The 16268-nt window shown below is 39.0% G+C and overlaps 1 protein-coding gene across 3 annotated transcripts in view; it reads right to left on the bottom strand.

The window, feature by feature from the left end:
• LOC139938282 (transport and Golgi organization protein 2 homolog) overlaps window positions 1-16268 on the bottom strand; it is a 22344-nt gene extending 6076 nt beyond the window's left edge. The window contains exons 1-8 of one of the 3 annotated variants that reach the window (XM_071933697.1): window positions 15989-16268; window positions 12763-12875; window positions 9669-9906; window positions 8288-8410; window positions 5852-5966; window positions 3891-3967; window positions 2651-2804; window positions 1437-1538 (exon numbers count right to left, since the gene is read on the bottom strand). In XM_071933697.1, the coding sequence (XP_071789798.1) occupies window positions 1437-1538; window positions 2651-2804; window positions 3891-3967; window positions 5852-5966; window positions 8288-8410; window positions 9669-9810 (713 nt within the window). In that variant the 5' untranslated portion in view covers window positions 9811-9906; window positions 12763-12875; window positions 15989-16268. The remainder of the gene's footprint in view (window positions 1-1436; window positions 1539-2650; window positions 2805-3890; window positions 3968-5851; window positions 5967-8287; window positions 8411-9668; window positions 9907-12762; window positions 12876-15988) is intronic. The other 2 variants (XM_071933698.1, XM_071933699.1) reach the window with 2 other exon arrangements.

The raw sequence follows: 16268 nt of genomic DNA, 5'->3' as shown, positions 1-16268 counted from the left end.
TCAAATCACTTGGTATAATAGATGTTAAATTTGCATCAGGGATAAAGAATATTAATTTTAGTTTTACCCTTAAACCGATGTATAAAAGCACTGTATAGTCAGTACTTTCCTCGAGTTCTGTGAAAAAAAAAATCACAGGCATATTACTCGGGGAGGTTTACTTTGTGTTTGTGTATTTTTTTTTCCCACAGATATTGAGAAAGTATTTAGTATACAGTGCTATACACACATCAGTGTATATGGGTACAACAACAATTAATATTCTTTGTCCCAATGCAAATTTAAAGGAACATTACAGAATTGGTTTTTGCTTAAAAAAAAACAGTTGCTGGCAGTGTAAGCACTTTATGTAATCCACCCTATACATTAACTGACAAACCTGTCAAAGTTTGAGATTGATCAGCCATCTAGGTTCACGAGAGAATTGTGAAAAACCGATTACACATTTTGCATTGCATCGATGCTCAAACAAAAATAAATAAAACGCTCACTGAGCGATAAACTCCAAACGCGAAATTAGATTAGTTATTTCTCATCAAATATGATATTTCAGACAGAAATATTTCAAGGGATGTTTTCTACTGTCATTATCATTACACCGTGTAAGTTTTATATAAATCTGTGATCATCACGATTTTTGTTTCTAACCAATTCTGTAACGTTCCTTTCACATCTATTAAACTTGGTGTTATGTTTTTTATTATGGTGTGCAGTGGCAGTTTTTCTCAATTCAAGGCTCATTTTAAAGGGAAGGTACATGTTTGGTAATTACTCAAAACAAGTATTAACTTCAAATCTGACTTGTTAACGAGCATTGGAGAGCTGTTGATAGTATAAAACATTGTGAGAAACGACTCCCTCTGAAGTAGCATAGATTTTGAGAAAGAGGTAATTTCTCACTAAAATAATAAAAGACTTCTAGCCAGAAGTCTTTTATTCCTATCTAAAAGCACACAAATTCGTCCAACAAGGGTGTTTTTCTTTCATCATTTTCTTGCAACTTAGACGACCAATTGAGTTAAACTTTTCACAAAGACTGGTCTTTGACAATTACCAATAGTGTCCAGTGTCTTTAAATGAAAAATCCACACTTACAGAAGTGGACAAATACAGGTTTAATACAAGTGTTCAATTCTATCAGAAAGGAGTCTTTGCTTGGGTGCGAGTGTACTTCACACTGCTTAGCATTTTTGGCACATTAATCTACCGAGAAAAATAATACCACCACAGCCAGGTACCAGCCTAAACTTTGAATGACAAGATTTTTTGGAAGGTAACCTGTTCAATACAAAGCAATAATGCTATCTTTACTAAGTTTTAAACAAAAATACCAGCAATATAAAATTGAGCCCCATTTGTTGAAAACAAAATAAATGAAACAAAAACAATAAGAATATACATGTAGAAATAAAATGAAATAAAAAAAGCAGGCAAACCTTGTTCCATAATTGCTGGACTTGATGAAGACTAGCTCTCTGAGAACTTTTCTCTTCTGGACGTCCAGCATTTCCTTGGAAATATCCACATCCGTTATCAATCTGTAAATATTTCATAAAATAGATAAAAGAAATGAAAAACAAATCAAAAACAAACAAACACCCCAATAAACAAACAAACACTCTACTAAATTAATAGCTCAAACACATTCATGAAGACAATGAATGGTCCGACAAGAAGACAAATCTTATTTTCATTCTGTGTTGAAAACTCCCATGGTTTCTTTTACAGCCATGCCACAAGTTGGGAACCGCTACCTTGACTTTAGAGGGCGCTAGAGTTACACCAGGAACTCCCATAGACCTTTTTCGCAAATATCCATTGCACAAGCGCTAACTGTTGAATGAGGTGCATGCTGATCGCTACCTATACCAGCAAGCACCTAATTCCACACCTACACACGTGTACTGTATTTGCGATAAGGTCTTTTATTGGACATTATTCCGACTTGTTCACTAATAAGTTCACGCTTGACACTTCAGAGAGACACCAAGTAGCTACCCGGGTCCAATTTCATGAAGCCTGTAATAATATTGAACTCTTATAAAGTGCCAGTATCTACCAAACAAGCTACTCAAGGCGCTGAGTTTATACAAACTTTCAGAAAGACAGGTTATTGCAGTGATGGATTCTGAAAACCAATTATTTAGCACCTTATAAGGTGTTTACAAGTCGCTGCGGTGCATACAGCAGCCACAGCCAGGAACACCAGGCAACCCCTTCTCTTTTCGATAAGTGCACTGGGTTCTTTTACATGCGTTAAACATGTGACCACTGGCTTTACGCCCCAACCGAAGGACGAAGCAATGGTTTATAAATGTCACAGCTGGGGATTCGAACCCACACTCTGCTGATTAGAAACAACAGAGTTAGAATTCGGTGCTCTTAACCGCTCGGCCACAAGCACAATCTCTTTCTGAGCACACAAAAATTTTGCTCAGCAAAAATATTTTACTAGCCAGAATACCATACAGTTACCATTGCTGCAACTGGTATTCTACTAAAATTTTGCTTGGCTAAGAAAAATTCGCTCAGCAGAATTTTCTGCTAAACTACCAGTTTTGTGTTTAACACACAAGTTTCCATTTCATAGCGCTGCTGCCTGTAAGCACAAACCGAATATACAAAAGAAAGAAAGTTTCATTGTACGTACGGTTTGTCAAGAGACATCATTGCGATAAGTTCTTTGATGAGATTGTCTTTGTTAAGGCCGGGTACTCTCTTCACTATTTTCTCAAACTCTGATCGGACATAGTCCGTCTTTGGCCACGACTCAGTCACCGGGTGGTTTGAAAACACTTGTACACCTGCAAAACGGAAACAAAATACGCAAGGGTCAAGTTCGTGCAAGGATAAATGGTTAACGAGTGGTTGTTTTGTCACGACCATAGGGCTTGCGTAGAGAGGTTGCAAAAGACTATTGTTGTGTCTTCTCAGGACGACCGGCAACTTTTTAAAATAATTTTTGGTTCTAACTGGTTCTCATTTGGCACTGTCATGGCCGAGCAGTTAAGAGCACCGGATTCAAGCACTGGTGTTTGATCAGCAGGTTGTGGGTTCGGATCCCGGTCGTGACACTTGCTACATAAAATTGGGGAGGTAGTGCTTTCTGCTCTACTGGCCAGGCTTCGAATTGATGATACCCAAGCCTACATCCGTATGGACTGTTTCAGCCCTAGGAGTAGGTGGCAATGGCCTCTGGAAAAAATAATTGTAGCCCACACCTACGCCTAGTTTTGTGTGTCAGGCGACTTGCATAAAAAAAAAAAAAAAAAAAAAAAACCTGTGCTATGAAACTGGCTATTGGTAACCAGCGATGCGACCATGCCCGGTAGGTTGGTTTCCAAATAGTCAATTAGCGTAGACTGACTATCGCTGACTAGACAGAGTTCGGGCAAACTTAGTCAAACTATGGTCAACGATAGTCCTTGTGCCAACTTGGCCAAGTTTTAACGTTCCATCCTCAGTTGGAAGTAAAGATCTCAACACAGCAGGGCCCAAATGTCATTGCTCTGGTAACCACCAGAAGCAAAGAATTAGTGATTCACGGGTAACAGGAAATGTTTGGCTTGTGCACTCTGAAGTAATGTAGTTTTTGAGAGAGAGGTAATTTCTCACTCAAATATTAAAAGACTTTCGACCTGAAGCCTGTTTCGGCCTAGAGCCTGTTTTAGGCATCTGAAGGCACACAAGTTTGTCCAACAAGGGTGTTTTTCTTTCATTATTTTCTTGCAACTTCGATGACCAATTGAGTCAAAATTTTCACAGATATTTTTTGTTTTAATGGTATGTTTGGATACACCAAGTGAGAATACTGGTCTTTGACAATTACAAAAAGTGTTTGTTGCCTTAAATACACATCGGTGTAAGGGTAAAAACATATAATGTTATACCTGGTTCAATTTGAACTGGTTCTGGTAGTTCGGAAGCCCTGTTTGTGAAGTAATTCGTGTTGACTTCTCCATCTTTCCTGAAATTAATATTGAAGTGATAAAAAGTTATGTAACTGTTGGTAGACAGAGAAATTAATAATACATACAAATTAATATGCAAATTCACATAAAGCGTGTAAGCGCAAAACCTTACTCAGCACAGAAAAATCTTTCTTAGCAGAAACAGGTTACCAGCCAAAATTCCACAAAGCTTACATTGTTGCGACTGGTGCCCCACTCATTAGATTTTCTCTAAGCTTTATTTTCGGCTTTCAAAACAGCTTTATAAACTGGATCTGTGGATCTGTATTTTGGTTTTCTTTTGAAATTAATGCTGACCAAATGCAAGTGAAAACAATCGTTTTCAGTAGAACATTTCTCCTTTAAAGGCAGTGGACACTATTGGTAATTACTCAAAACGTTTATTAGCATAAAACCTTACTTGGTGACGAGTAATGGGGAGAGGTTGATGGAATAAAACATTGTGAGAAACGGCTCCCTCTGAAGTGCCATAGTTTTCGAGAAAGAAGTAATTTTCCACGAATTTGATTTCAAGACCTCAGCTTTAGAACTTGAGGTCTCGAAATCAACCATATAAACGCACACAACGTGTGTGACAAGGGTGGTTTTTTCTTTCATTATCATCTCGCAAGTTCGATGACCGATTGAGCTCAAGTTTTCACAGGTTTGTTATTTTATGCATATGTTGAGCCACACAAACTGTAAAGGCTAGTCTTTGACAATTACCAATAGTGTCCACTGCCTTTAAACTATACATGGATTTTTTTTTCAAACCTTGACAGTCTTTTGGATTGAAACTTAACAAAAGCACTCCGCTTAAATTAGTAGACAGCAATAAGTATACAACTTTGTATAATTTCAGGCATGATATTTGGTACTTGGAAAAAAAAAGAAACATTTTATCGAGTGCAAAGGCTGACCTACATGTACACATGGTGCAGGCTTTAATAAGGGAATAAAAGGGTAGCGACGAGTTCTTACACGGCCGTTTAAAGCCGGCAGGGTCGAATTGCCGTGTGATTCGGCTCAGGCCTTTAGCGCATGGCAACGACCCTGCAAGGTTTTAAATGGACGTTTAAGAATGAGTCACTACTCTTTTATTCCCATTCATAAATGCCCTTTTGTTAAAAAACATTAAAAAAATACAATTACAGACACTTTGACAGTTGAAGATTCGAGGCTTGAAATATTTTGTTCAAAAACTTTGTGGAGAGTCTGTTGCGCGTGGGTTGTGTGTACGCATGCACGCTTAGAAATAGATTACGTGCGCACGCTTAGAAGTAGGTTATGCGCTGATACTAATAGCTATGAATTGCGTTCCGCGTGATAATCCTGCGCGCCTGACACGCGAAAGCCAGCCGGTTATAAACACTGGTCATTATCAACCGTTTAAACACCCCCACGTGATGCGCTCTCCACCAATAGGAGTAGAGAAACTGTCTGGGGTATTTAGACCATAAGGTATGTCAGGCCTTATTAATAATTTTGTTTTCGATTTGTCAAAAGATAAAACAATCAATCAGAAAACAGATTAAGTAAGAAAGAATATTGTGTCTGTAATTTTGAGGTTTACATTCACCATATTGAGCCACAAAGGTTTTTCTCTTGGCCCTCCAGTTCCCCCTGAAAAAAATCTAAAACTTTCTATGTCTGGCCTTGTTTTGTGGTCTTATGAGAGTGGATGTGGCTGGCTTTACAGGGCTGCGGCTTGAACACTTTGTAGCCATTTCCTTCCCAATTCTGCATCTCATCTTATGGTAAGGATGATCAGCCTCCCAAATAAATAATACGTCTATTGACTGCCATCTGGTTAATATTTTGGTGTAAAATGCAGAAAACAAATATGAAATGAAGTGATCAGTGCCAGTATAAAGACAATTAATATAGCCTGGAAGCCTTACCTGAATTCCATTGTTATAAGATTGAAACCATTGTACAAAGCACTTTCCTTGGCAACATCTTTCAGATATGTCTGGCCATCCATGCTACCTTGAATGAAATTCGATACCAGAGAGCCTATGTAGAGGACAGAAACACATGACATTAGTAACAAATAACTGTAATACCGAATCTTATGCGCAATTCCAAAGAATGATCATTTCTCTTTGGACACTATAATCCCTGGAGTTGATTTCACAAAGAGTTAAGACTAGTCTTATCTCGATTAACTTAAGACTAGCTATACGTTTTTGATATCCCTTAGGATTAGTCCTAAGTTAGGACTAGTCCTGACTCTTTGTGAAATCGACCCCTGGACACTGGGCCTTATTGTTATTGGTTTATTAAAAACTTTCAAAATTCGCAGCCAAAGGCTGAATTGCGTTTAAAATACAGAGTTTTATAAAAATAGATTTGTTAAAAATCACAAAAAAAATGGCAAGAAATACAATTTGTTTTCATGAATTTAAAAGTAAATTGGCTTACAAGTGCAAGTGACTTTAATAAAAGAAATTCCTTAAACCAACTCAGCTCTCTTGGGAATATACAGCTTGTACTACCAAGTATCTAGAGCACCAATTTAAATCAATCACAAGAACCATCTCTGCCTTCACATGTACCTACTTACCCCTGGGTGATGAGAAGCAATTCTAGTTAAAAGGCTTGCTCAAGGACACAAGTGTCATAACCAGGATTCGAACCCACACCCTGATGACTCAGCAACCAGAACTTGCGTATGATGCACTAAACAACCCAGTCCAGCGAGCCAACAAAGCTATTACAGTTAGGGTCGTAGACTAGTACATGTAAGTACTCCCAACATTTAATCACCCTAAAAACCTTCACAATTGACTTTTGTTTTATCTTTCATTATAACTTTGCCTATAACCAGCATTACTTAATAAGCATACTTTTAAGTTGGTATGAAATGGATTGCTTAATTGACTGAAACTACTCCATTTTAGCATCTTCATCTATATTCAACTCAACACAAAAATGAAAGAAACTGAAATTGCTCATTGTGCCCCCTACCATATATGCTCACATGGCAATCTGTTTTAAAGGCTGTGGACACTATTGGTAATTGTCAAAGACCAACCAGTCTCCTCACTTGTTGTATCTCAACATATGCATAAAAAACAAACCTGTGAAAATTTGGAGCTCAATCGGTCATCGAACTTTTGAGATAATAATGAAAGAAAAAATACCCTTGTCACAACTTGAGGTCTCAAAATCAAATTCGTGGAAAATTACTTCTCTCGAAAACTATGGCACTTCAGAGGGAGCCATTTCTCACAATGTTTTATACCATCAACCTCTCCCCATTACTGGTCACCAAGAAAGGTTTTATGCTAATAATTATTTTGAGTGATTACCAATAGTGTCCACTGCCTTTAAGGCAACCTGAAAGATCCAATCCACCTCTACTACATTCAAGTCAATCCAATATGCCAATATTATAGAGCTGCTTCAGCACAAAAAGTTGCTAAGCACAAGAAAATTGTGCTTACCAGAATAAGGTTACCAGCCAAACTGCTATGTGACACGGTATTCTGCTAATTTCCACTCAGTAGAAAATTCGTAAGCAAATTCTTTTTCAATTTCATAGAGCTGTTCAAGCATACAAAGTTGCTGAGCACAACAAAATTATGCTGACCAAAATAAGGTTACAGATTAAAACACCATTTTACACGTACAAAATGTAATTGTATCCTGCTTAGTTTTGCTTTGCAAAAACAATACATGTGTTTCCTTCTTAAAGGCACTTTACACCTTTATGAATTGTCAAAGACCAGTTTCTCACATGGTCTAAAATAACAAACCTGTGAAAATTTGAGCTCAATTGGTCGTCGGAGTTGCGAGATAATAATGAAAGAAAAAACGCCCTTGTCACACAAAGTTGTGTGCGTTCAAAATTTGAGCTCAATTGGTCGTCGGAGTTGCGAGATAATAATGAAAGAAAAAACGCCCTTGTCACACAAAGTTGTGTGCGTTCAGATGCTTGATTTCCAGACCTCAAAATCTAATTCTGAGGTCTCGAAATCAAATTCGTGGAAAAATACTTCTTCCTTGAAAACTACGTTACTTCAGAGGGAGCCGTTTCTTATAAGGTTTTATACTATCAACAGCTCCTCATTACTCGTTACAAAATAAGGTTTTATGCTAATAATTTATTTGGAGTAATTACCAATAGTGTCCACTGACTTTAAGAAGCTGCTTTTTAAAGCAGAAAAGATTGCTGACAATTTGTCTGCTAAGCACAACTAAGCAGGATACATTTTGTACCTGGAGGTAAAATGGTAATTTAGAAGGTAACCTTTCTCTGGTAAGCTTATTTTTGTAGAGCTAAGCAACTTTTTATGCTTAAGCGGTTTTATGAAATTGGGCTCTGGTCTTACCTCTGCCTTTGGCGTCTGGGTTGAGTCCGCCAGGCTGTAAGATGTTAAGCAGCATAGCAAAGCGTCCCATTCGACTAACCCCAAGCCAAGTTCCGCCTTCTTTCCCCACAAACATATCTTGACCTGTTGAAAAAAATAATACAGTGTCATATGGAAAGGTTTGCGGTAACACCATGTAATGACTATCTCTAAGTGAGTTGGGGTGGTTCTGAAAAGAACCGTTGGTTTCAACTCAACGCTCCATCAGGTTTAGAAATTCAGTGTCAGGTCTAGAATTCATCTTTGAGAGGGCACAGTCTTTTTCAGTTTGCAAAAAGGGCACTTCCACAGGAAAATCTTTTAGTCTATGGGAAACTTAAGAAGGGCACCAAGGCCAAGACCAGGGCCCAATTTGTTAGCGCTGCTTAGCGGCCAATTTTGTGATTACTGTGCGATTTCCATAGCGCTACTAACTGTATGCACACGAAAATAAATGACGTAACAATGCAAATCCATGGTAAGCGTGCAATATGGTCGCCCAATTTTTCTGCTAACCTGTGAAATACGCACCTTAGCAAATTTTTCTGCAACAGTCAGCACAAAATTTGCTTACCAATAAGCCGCGCTGTGGGCCCTGGGGCAGCATAAGCAGTTTTTCTGGGCCTCCGTGTACTTCCAGGGCCCAAATTTAATGGCTTTGCTTACCGTAATCACAGAATCAGGGCTTAGGGAAGCAAGGAATTCCGCACTAGGATCCTAGTAAATCACTCATGGGATCAGGCATACCACCATAATCAGAGTCCAACAGTTTGGCTGTTGCATTACTGAATGGTGTTGGTCTGAGGACTGAACTAGTAAAACTGATTATGCTTTACATGGGATCAGGCATACCACCATAATTAGAGTCCAACATATTGGGTGTTGAGTTACTGAATGGTGTTGGTCCGAGGACTGAACTAGTAAAACTGATAATGCTTTACATGGGATCAGGCATACCACCATAATCAGAGTCCAACATATTGGGTGTTGAGTTACTGAATGGTGTTGGTCTGAGGACTGAACTAGTAAAACTGATAATGCTTTACATGGGATCAGGCATACCACCATAATCAGAGTCCAACATATTGGGTGTTGAGTCACTGAATGGTGTTGGTCCGAGGACTGAACTAGTAAAACTGATAATGCTTTACATGGGATCAGGCATACCACCATAATCAGAGTCCAACATATTGGGTGTTGAGTTACTGAATGGTGTTGGTCTGAGGACTGAACTAGTAAAACTGATTATGCTTTATATGGGATCAGGCATACCACCATAATCAGAGTCCAACAGTTTGGCTGTTGTGTTGCGTTACAACATGGAGTTGGTTTTTGCGAGGAAGGATTCCGGTGACTCACTTACCACTTATGATATTGGGGTTCCTTTGCCAGAACTCGGCTTCTTTGGTCGGTCGCTCGTAAAACTCATCTCTGTTGAACACGAGTATGAGTTTGTATTCCCCACTCACAGGGTGAGGGTTAATGAACAGAGCTGTAAGGCACATTGTGTTACATGAACCTTTCCGTTTCTTCCATCAACCTTCGTCAAATTTGTTCCGCCGTTCCGATTCACAATGTGACTGTTTCGAAATGTGGCAAGCCTGCAGGGGGATAAGAAGATTTTGTGGTAATTGATGCACACTATCAATCAAACAAATAACAAATAAACAATTTTGGTTAAACCTTGAAGTTACATGTTTACAAATAACTTTTTTAAATGATTGCACAATAAAGAATATCTCATCCCGACATCCCTTAGTGTTAATGTATGATGCACAGCCTTATTTATGTACTAGTGTTATTTTGATTGGACATTTTCATTGGACATGTGCAGTAAACTACGCAATTTCAGGGCAAATGTGTGTGGATCATTCTACTTTTAAACATCTTTCTAACCATGTATTTTATAACTACCGGTTACAAACGCTTTTCAAAGACCAACTCGACCGATCCAAGGCAACGTGTTCCTTTAATGCAGCGCATTAGATCAATTTTTGCTATATTTCATGAATTTACATTAAAGAGTCTGATCCCCTGTTATAGGGGTGCAAAATGGGATAAGGTGCGACTTGATGCAGACTTAAAGGAACACGTTGCCTTGGAGCGGACGAGTTGGTCTATAAAAAAGCGCTTGTAACCGTTTGTCATGAAATGCATATGTTTGGAAAGATAATTTCAAAGTAGAATACAATGATTCACACAAGTTTGCCTCGAAATTACGTGGATTTCCTTTTACTGTCCGAACTAACACGGTCGGCCATTTATGGGAGTCAAAAAATTGACTCCCATAAATGGCCGACCATGTTAGTCGACGAGGTAAAAGGAAAACCGTGCAATTTCGAGGCATGTTTGTGTGGATCATTGTATTCTACTTTTACAGCATCTTTCTACCAATACGCATATTATAACAAACGCTCTTTTCAACGACCAACTCGACCGATCCAAGGCAACGTGTTCCTTTGAGAAGCAGTAGTTCCATGTTGGTTTCATGAGGTGACTAATGTCATACTAAAAATAGGCGTGATACTCAGGGGCACTGAGGCAATGACCAGGGGCATGGAGGCTAAGCTGGGGCGAAATCGATTTATTTTATTCACGATATATCGCCGACAATATATCGCGATATTCGATATAATCGGGATTAATGAAATTTGACATCATCTGTCTTAAAACTCCAAGTGAAAGTTGTAGAAGAGACAGCCCTAGAGGTGTTCTAATGACCTATTCTTCTGGTTTTACTCCAAACCTATGGGGTGCAAGATGTCTCAGCTAGCAAATACATCGCGATATTTAATCGATATATCGCGACATATTTCGCGATTATCGCGACGTCGCGATATAACGATTATTCGATTAAAACCAAATCCATCCGATATCGAAATCGTGTCCAAATTAATATCGTGATATCGCCCAAGCTTAATGGAGGCAATTACCAAGTTGCATCAGTGAAGTATCAGAATGGGAAAAAGAAGAAGCTGGGGATCAATTTTTGTGAAAAAGTTGAATAGCTACTTTGATACCGGGCAAGCAGTTTATGAAACATTGACTCTATCATTCCCAGATAATAACACATGTACCCCACATGCAGTCTAGCAAAAATTGATCAACATAGTTAAATGTAAGCACTACATGTATAATGTAGACCTAAGGTACGATGATCCGTTAAAGTTATTTAAGGCAGTGGACACTATTGGTAATTACTCAAAATAATTATTAGCATAAAACCTTACTTGGTGACGATTAATGGGGCGAGGTTGATAGTATAAAACAGAAACAGCTCCCTTTGAAGTGACATCATTTTTGAGGAACAAGTAATTTTCCATGAATTTTATTTTGAGACTTCAGATTTAGAAATTGAGGTCTTGAAATCAAGCATCTGAAAGCACACAACTTTGTGTGACAAGTGTGTTTTATTCTTCCATTATTATCACACAACTTCGAAGACCAATTGAGCTCAAATTTTCACAGGTTTGTTATTTTGTGCATACATTGGGATACACGCAGTGGGAAGACTGGTCTTTGACAATTACCAATAGTAACCAGTGTCTTTAAATATACACAGGAATGGTAAAGACAAAAAACATTGAGTGACTTGGGAATAGACCCTTCCCATAAAATATGTAAATTGCACATACAGCGTGCAAAATGAGGGAGTATCGTGCTGTTTTGTACACGGCTAATGGGTGCGTGACGCAGACTCGAGTGCGCGTCTGCTTAGTGCACAACTCTATGGCGTTTGCCAACCAACAGGGTCTGTACGCATGTGTGAATGTGATTAGCATATTTCATGGGAAGGGTCCATTAGGATTGACTAGAGTTGGATTTGAATCAATAATCTCCAGATTGACATGCCGGCACTTTACCAACTGAGCTGTCTAGCCCCATATTCCCCATACATGTACATTGTATATGTCTCAGTTTTTCCCAATATCTTTATTTAGAAGTGTCAGTCAGAAGCCTAACCGCTAGCTGCCGTATAACCAGGGATTACACCAAAAATATGATACAACCTGGGAAGCTGCAGCCAGAGGATCACCACAAGGGATGCAACTTTTATAAATACTCTAAACACTGATTATTGTGTGTGAACATTTTCCTCTGAAATGAAGTTATATTCAAGAAAACTGTACTTCTGAACCCCCCCCCCCCCCACACACACAAAAAAAGAAATTTTGCAACATCTCTTTGCAGTTATTACCAAAGTTATTGCATCAATGTGTATGCTGAACAATTTGCATTTTTTTCAAATTTGTTCTCAGCTGAGCTGACTCAAACTACAGATTTAACCCAACTCGTCGCACGTTTGTTATTTCAAAACATGAACACTGTCTGTGACTACATTATTTTGTCAGCTTTACCAATCCTGTAAAATACTTTTAAGGGTCAGAAGATCAACCTAATCTAATCCATACAAGAAAAAATTCGCGTAGCTAGAGTACAAAAGCAATCTAACTCACCTGTGTAGAGTATCGATGTCCGTAGGTTATGCAATTAGGTCGAAGCGTGACTGTTGTTACTGTACCATCACCACGAGATTGGATGGGAAGGAAAAGCCATAGAAATCATACACCTGTTCAACGAATTTTGCCAGGAATTTTGTAAGCGCATTATTTAAATTACTTTGTGGTGCAGTGCAATGGAGTCTGATGTCCCACTTGGTCTCACACATTCGTTGTCTTATGTCAACTACAATCCCTCCACCACAATGCTCATCCACAAGCCTCCCTCGTAGCCCATAACCATAACTTTGTCATGATTATGTGTTTTTAATTACTATTTAAACACAAACTTGAAAGAACACCGAGATGTACGTAGGGCAGTGACTTCATGGAAGGACATTGAGAAAATCTGCGACAAAGATTGGACCAAAGGCAAGGTTACCAATTAATTTATGAGATCCTTGCACTGCACGAATGTATGTATTAAGACAAGTTGACGAAGCACGCGAACGCAAAGTGAATGCGTAAACTTCAATTTTGTTTATTTTGATGTAAATGTTAATTCATAAATACCCCAGACAGTTTCGCTACTCCGATTGGTGGAGAGCGTGTCAAGTGCGGGTGTTTAAACGATTGATAATGACCAGCTGGAGCTGTTTATAACTGACTGGCTTCTACGTGGCGAGCGCGCAAACTTTATTACACACAACCCATGCGCATCAAACAGATTTTTCACAAAGTTTTTAAAAAAAATATTTCAAACCTCGAACTTTTGATTGTCAAAGTGTCTATAATATTATTTTTTAACGATTTAAAGGCAGTGGACACTATTGGTAATTACTCAAAATATTTATTAGCATTTATAAAACCTTTTGTTGGTGACGAGTAATGGGGAGAGGTTGATGGTATAAAACATTGTGAGAAACGGCTCCCTCTGAAGTGACGTAGTTTTCGAGGAAGAAGTAATTTTCCACGAATTTGATTTCGAGACCTCAGGTTTAGAACTTGAGGTCTCGAAATCAACCATCTAAACGCACACAACTTCGTGTGACAAGGGTGTTTTTTTCTTTCTTTATTATCTCGCAAGTTCGATGACCGATTTAGCTCAAATTTTCACAGGTTTGTTATTTTATGCACATGTTGAGATAAACCAACTGTGAAGGCTAGTCTTTGACAATTACCAATAGTGTCCACTGCCTTTAAACAAAAAAGGGCAAAAAGGGCAAAAAAACCCTGAATGGGAATAAATGAGTAGTGACTCGTTCTTAAGCGGCCGGTTAAAACCTTGCAGGGTCGTGGCCGTGGCGATAAAGGCCCTCGCCTTTATCGCCACGGCCACGACCCTGTCGGTTTTAAACGTCCATTTAAGACCTCGTCTTTACCCTTTTATTCCCTTAATACAAACTCACATTGTCTGGTGCAGCGAGTATGAATTGGCCTTAACCCTCCCTCATAACAACCCTCCTCAGAACCCTAAACCCTCCAACGGAGCTAGACACAGTAACTGGGGTGCTGTACTCCTTTTTCAAAATTTTTTCATAAATCGGTCGAACTACTCGAGCTGGGTACCTCACTCACACAGACAACAGCGTCGACAGTGTGTATGGGCCTTTTCGAAATGACTGGATTTGGCTTTGGCTCAGGCAAGCTTGACTTGAATATGCGCACAGGGTTTAAGATGAGAGAACAGAGCCTCAAGCTGAATCCCAAAGCCGAAGCAGTGGTTTAAAAAAGGGCCTAAATGTTTCATTCTGTCAGACTCCAGTCTTGTCTGTAATACTTGTGGTATCAACCACCAAATGAAACCCGCTTAGCTGTAGCTGTTAGTTACCTGAAACAACCATAAGGTTATCGTGAAAAGCAAAATATCAAGAGAGGGCGCTGTTGAACCCACACAAAGGTATAGGCGTTGCATGCGGGAGTCTTAGAAACTGCATGAAACTGCCCCATACGCCTTCCCACAACGCATTGCGGTTCTGAATCGCGATAAACCTTATTAATCCCCGTTTGCAAGTGTGACGAAGGATTCACTTTTCCTCTAGAGGCTTCTAGCTAGGCCCAGCCCTAGATGCAACATTTGTAATCGTCCATCTTTGTCTTGATGGTCGCAGACAAATCAATGCGCACTACTTCGTTGCCCTCGTCGCCTCGACCGGTCTGCGATCATTGTAGGTCGGAGGATAGGGAGTTACAATTATTGTAGTTGCGATAACATATTCCCTCCTTCATCGTCGTCGGGAGGAGGTTTATGTTATCGCAACTACAATTATTGCAACTAACTAGTCAGTATTTGCGCCATTTTACTTCACAACGAGCTTGGAAGTAGGAATAAAATGGCAAATTTTTTATTTGGATGCCACCAATTTATCTGCCCAAATTACACTGATTTTTATTCAACTAAGCTTAAGGCTCAACTAACCATACTCTAGAACTATCATGAAGTTTGGAACGAACCTCATAGTTCTAGCTAGGGAGTAAACTAACCGCATGTGATGTACATCCCGAAATTTACAAAAAGAAAGTGGATCTCAGTAAGTCAATACTATTCTTCTTCTTCTTCTTCTTCCGTGTACTGTAGTGTAAGTACAGACTCAATTACATGAGCAAAAGCGTACTGCGATGAAGCGCATGTGTTGGCTCGGAAATGACGAGACATGAAGGCAAGTGCATTTATTTACAGTAATAAAGTCCAGTTATTAAAAGGAAAACAAACATGATGGCTGGAGAATGGAGGCCTCTCCATAATGGGAGGAGCTACATGACAGCTAGTTGCGATAACATAACCCTCCTTCGCCGTCGGGAGGATGGTTACATACGTTATCGCAACTACATGAGTCATGACAGCTAGTTTGGTTAACCCTCCTCATCATAGTTAAAGTTTTTATACTAATCCGCCGCCCAGTACTTAAGCAGCATGCAGCATCAGAGTCCAGCATTCTCCAGAAGATGATCAGAGCATACTGGATAACTTTCCGTATGACGCCACCACTTTTTCACTCATATATACTAAAAGGGATATCTCATTAAGGTAAATTAGATACTATATTATTTCATATCGAATGAAAAAGTGGTGGCGCCATACGAAAACTTTTCCAAAAAATTAAAAGATATTAGATAGCCTGATAAAAAGTGATACTGATAAAAGTGATAGGCTTGAATTATTGAAAAAGTGGCACAAAACACGTTCAGAAATTGGTAGCAGAAGACGGAAATTAGTTTTTCCAAATTGTAAAAATGTACTCACCACATGTGACAAAACACTATAGTATTACTACTGTTAAGTGTTTTATTACCACTGAATCGTCAGAATTCCAGAAAAACACCCCAAACGCACGTCTCCACTGTGTTGCATAATATAATGGACCTTGAATAGACTGGTGCCAGTATCACAAACAGTATCACGCTTCCACATAGGGCCTTTTCAAAACATCAGTTTATACTTCAGCTCAACCATAAGCTTGTTGCGTGTAACTGAATTCAATAAAACTGCTTGATCGTTCCTGAAACCCAAGCCGGAGACGAAT

The sequence above is a fragment of the Asterias amurensis genome, chromosome 6 (genome assembly GCF_032118995.1).
Source record: "Asterias amurensis chromosome 6, ASM3211899v1".
Classification (NCBI taxonomy): Eukaryota; Metazoa; Echinodermata; class Asteroidea; order Forcipulatida; family Asteriidae; genus Asterias; species Asterias amurensis.
Note: the sequence above shows the minus strand (reverse complement) of the source record. Positions and strands in the feature narration are given on the sequence as shown.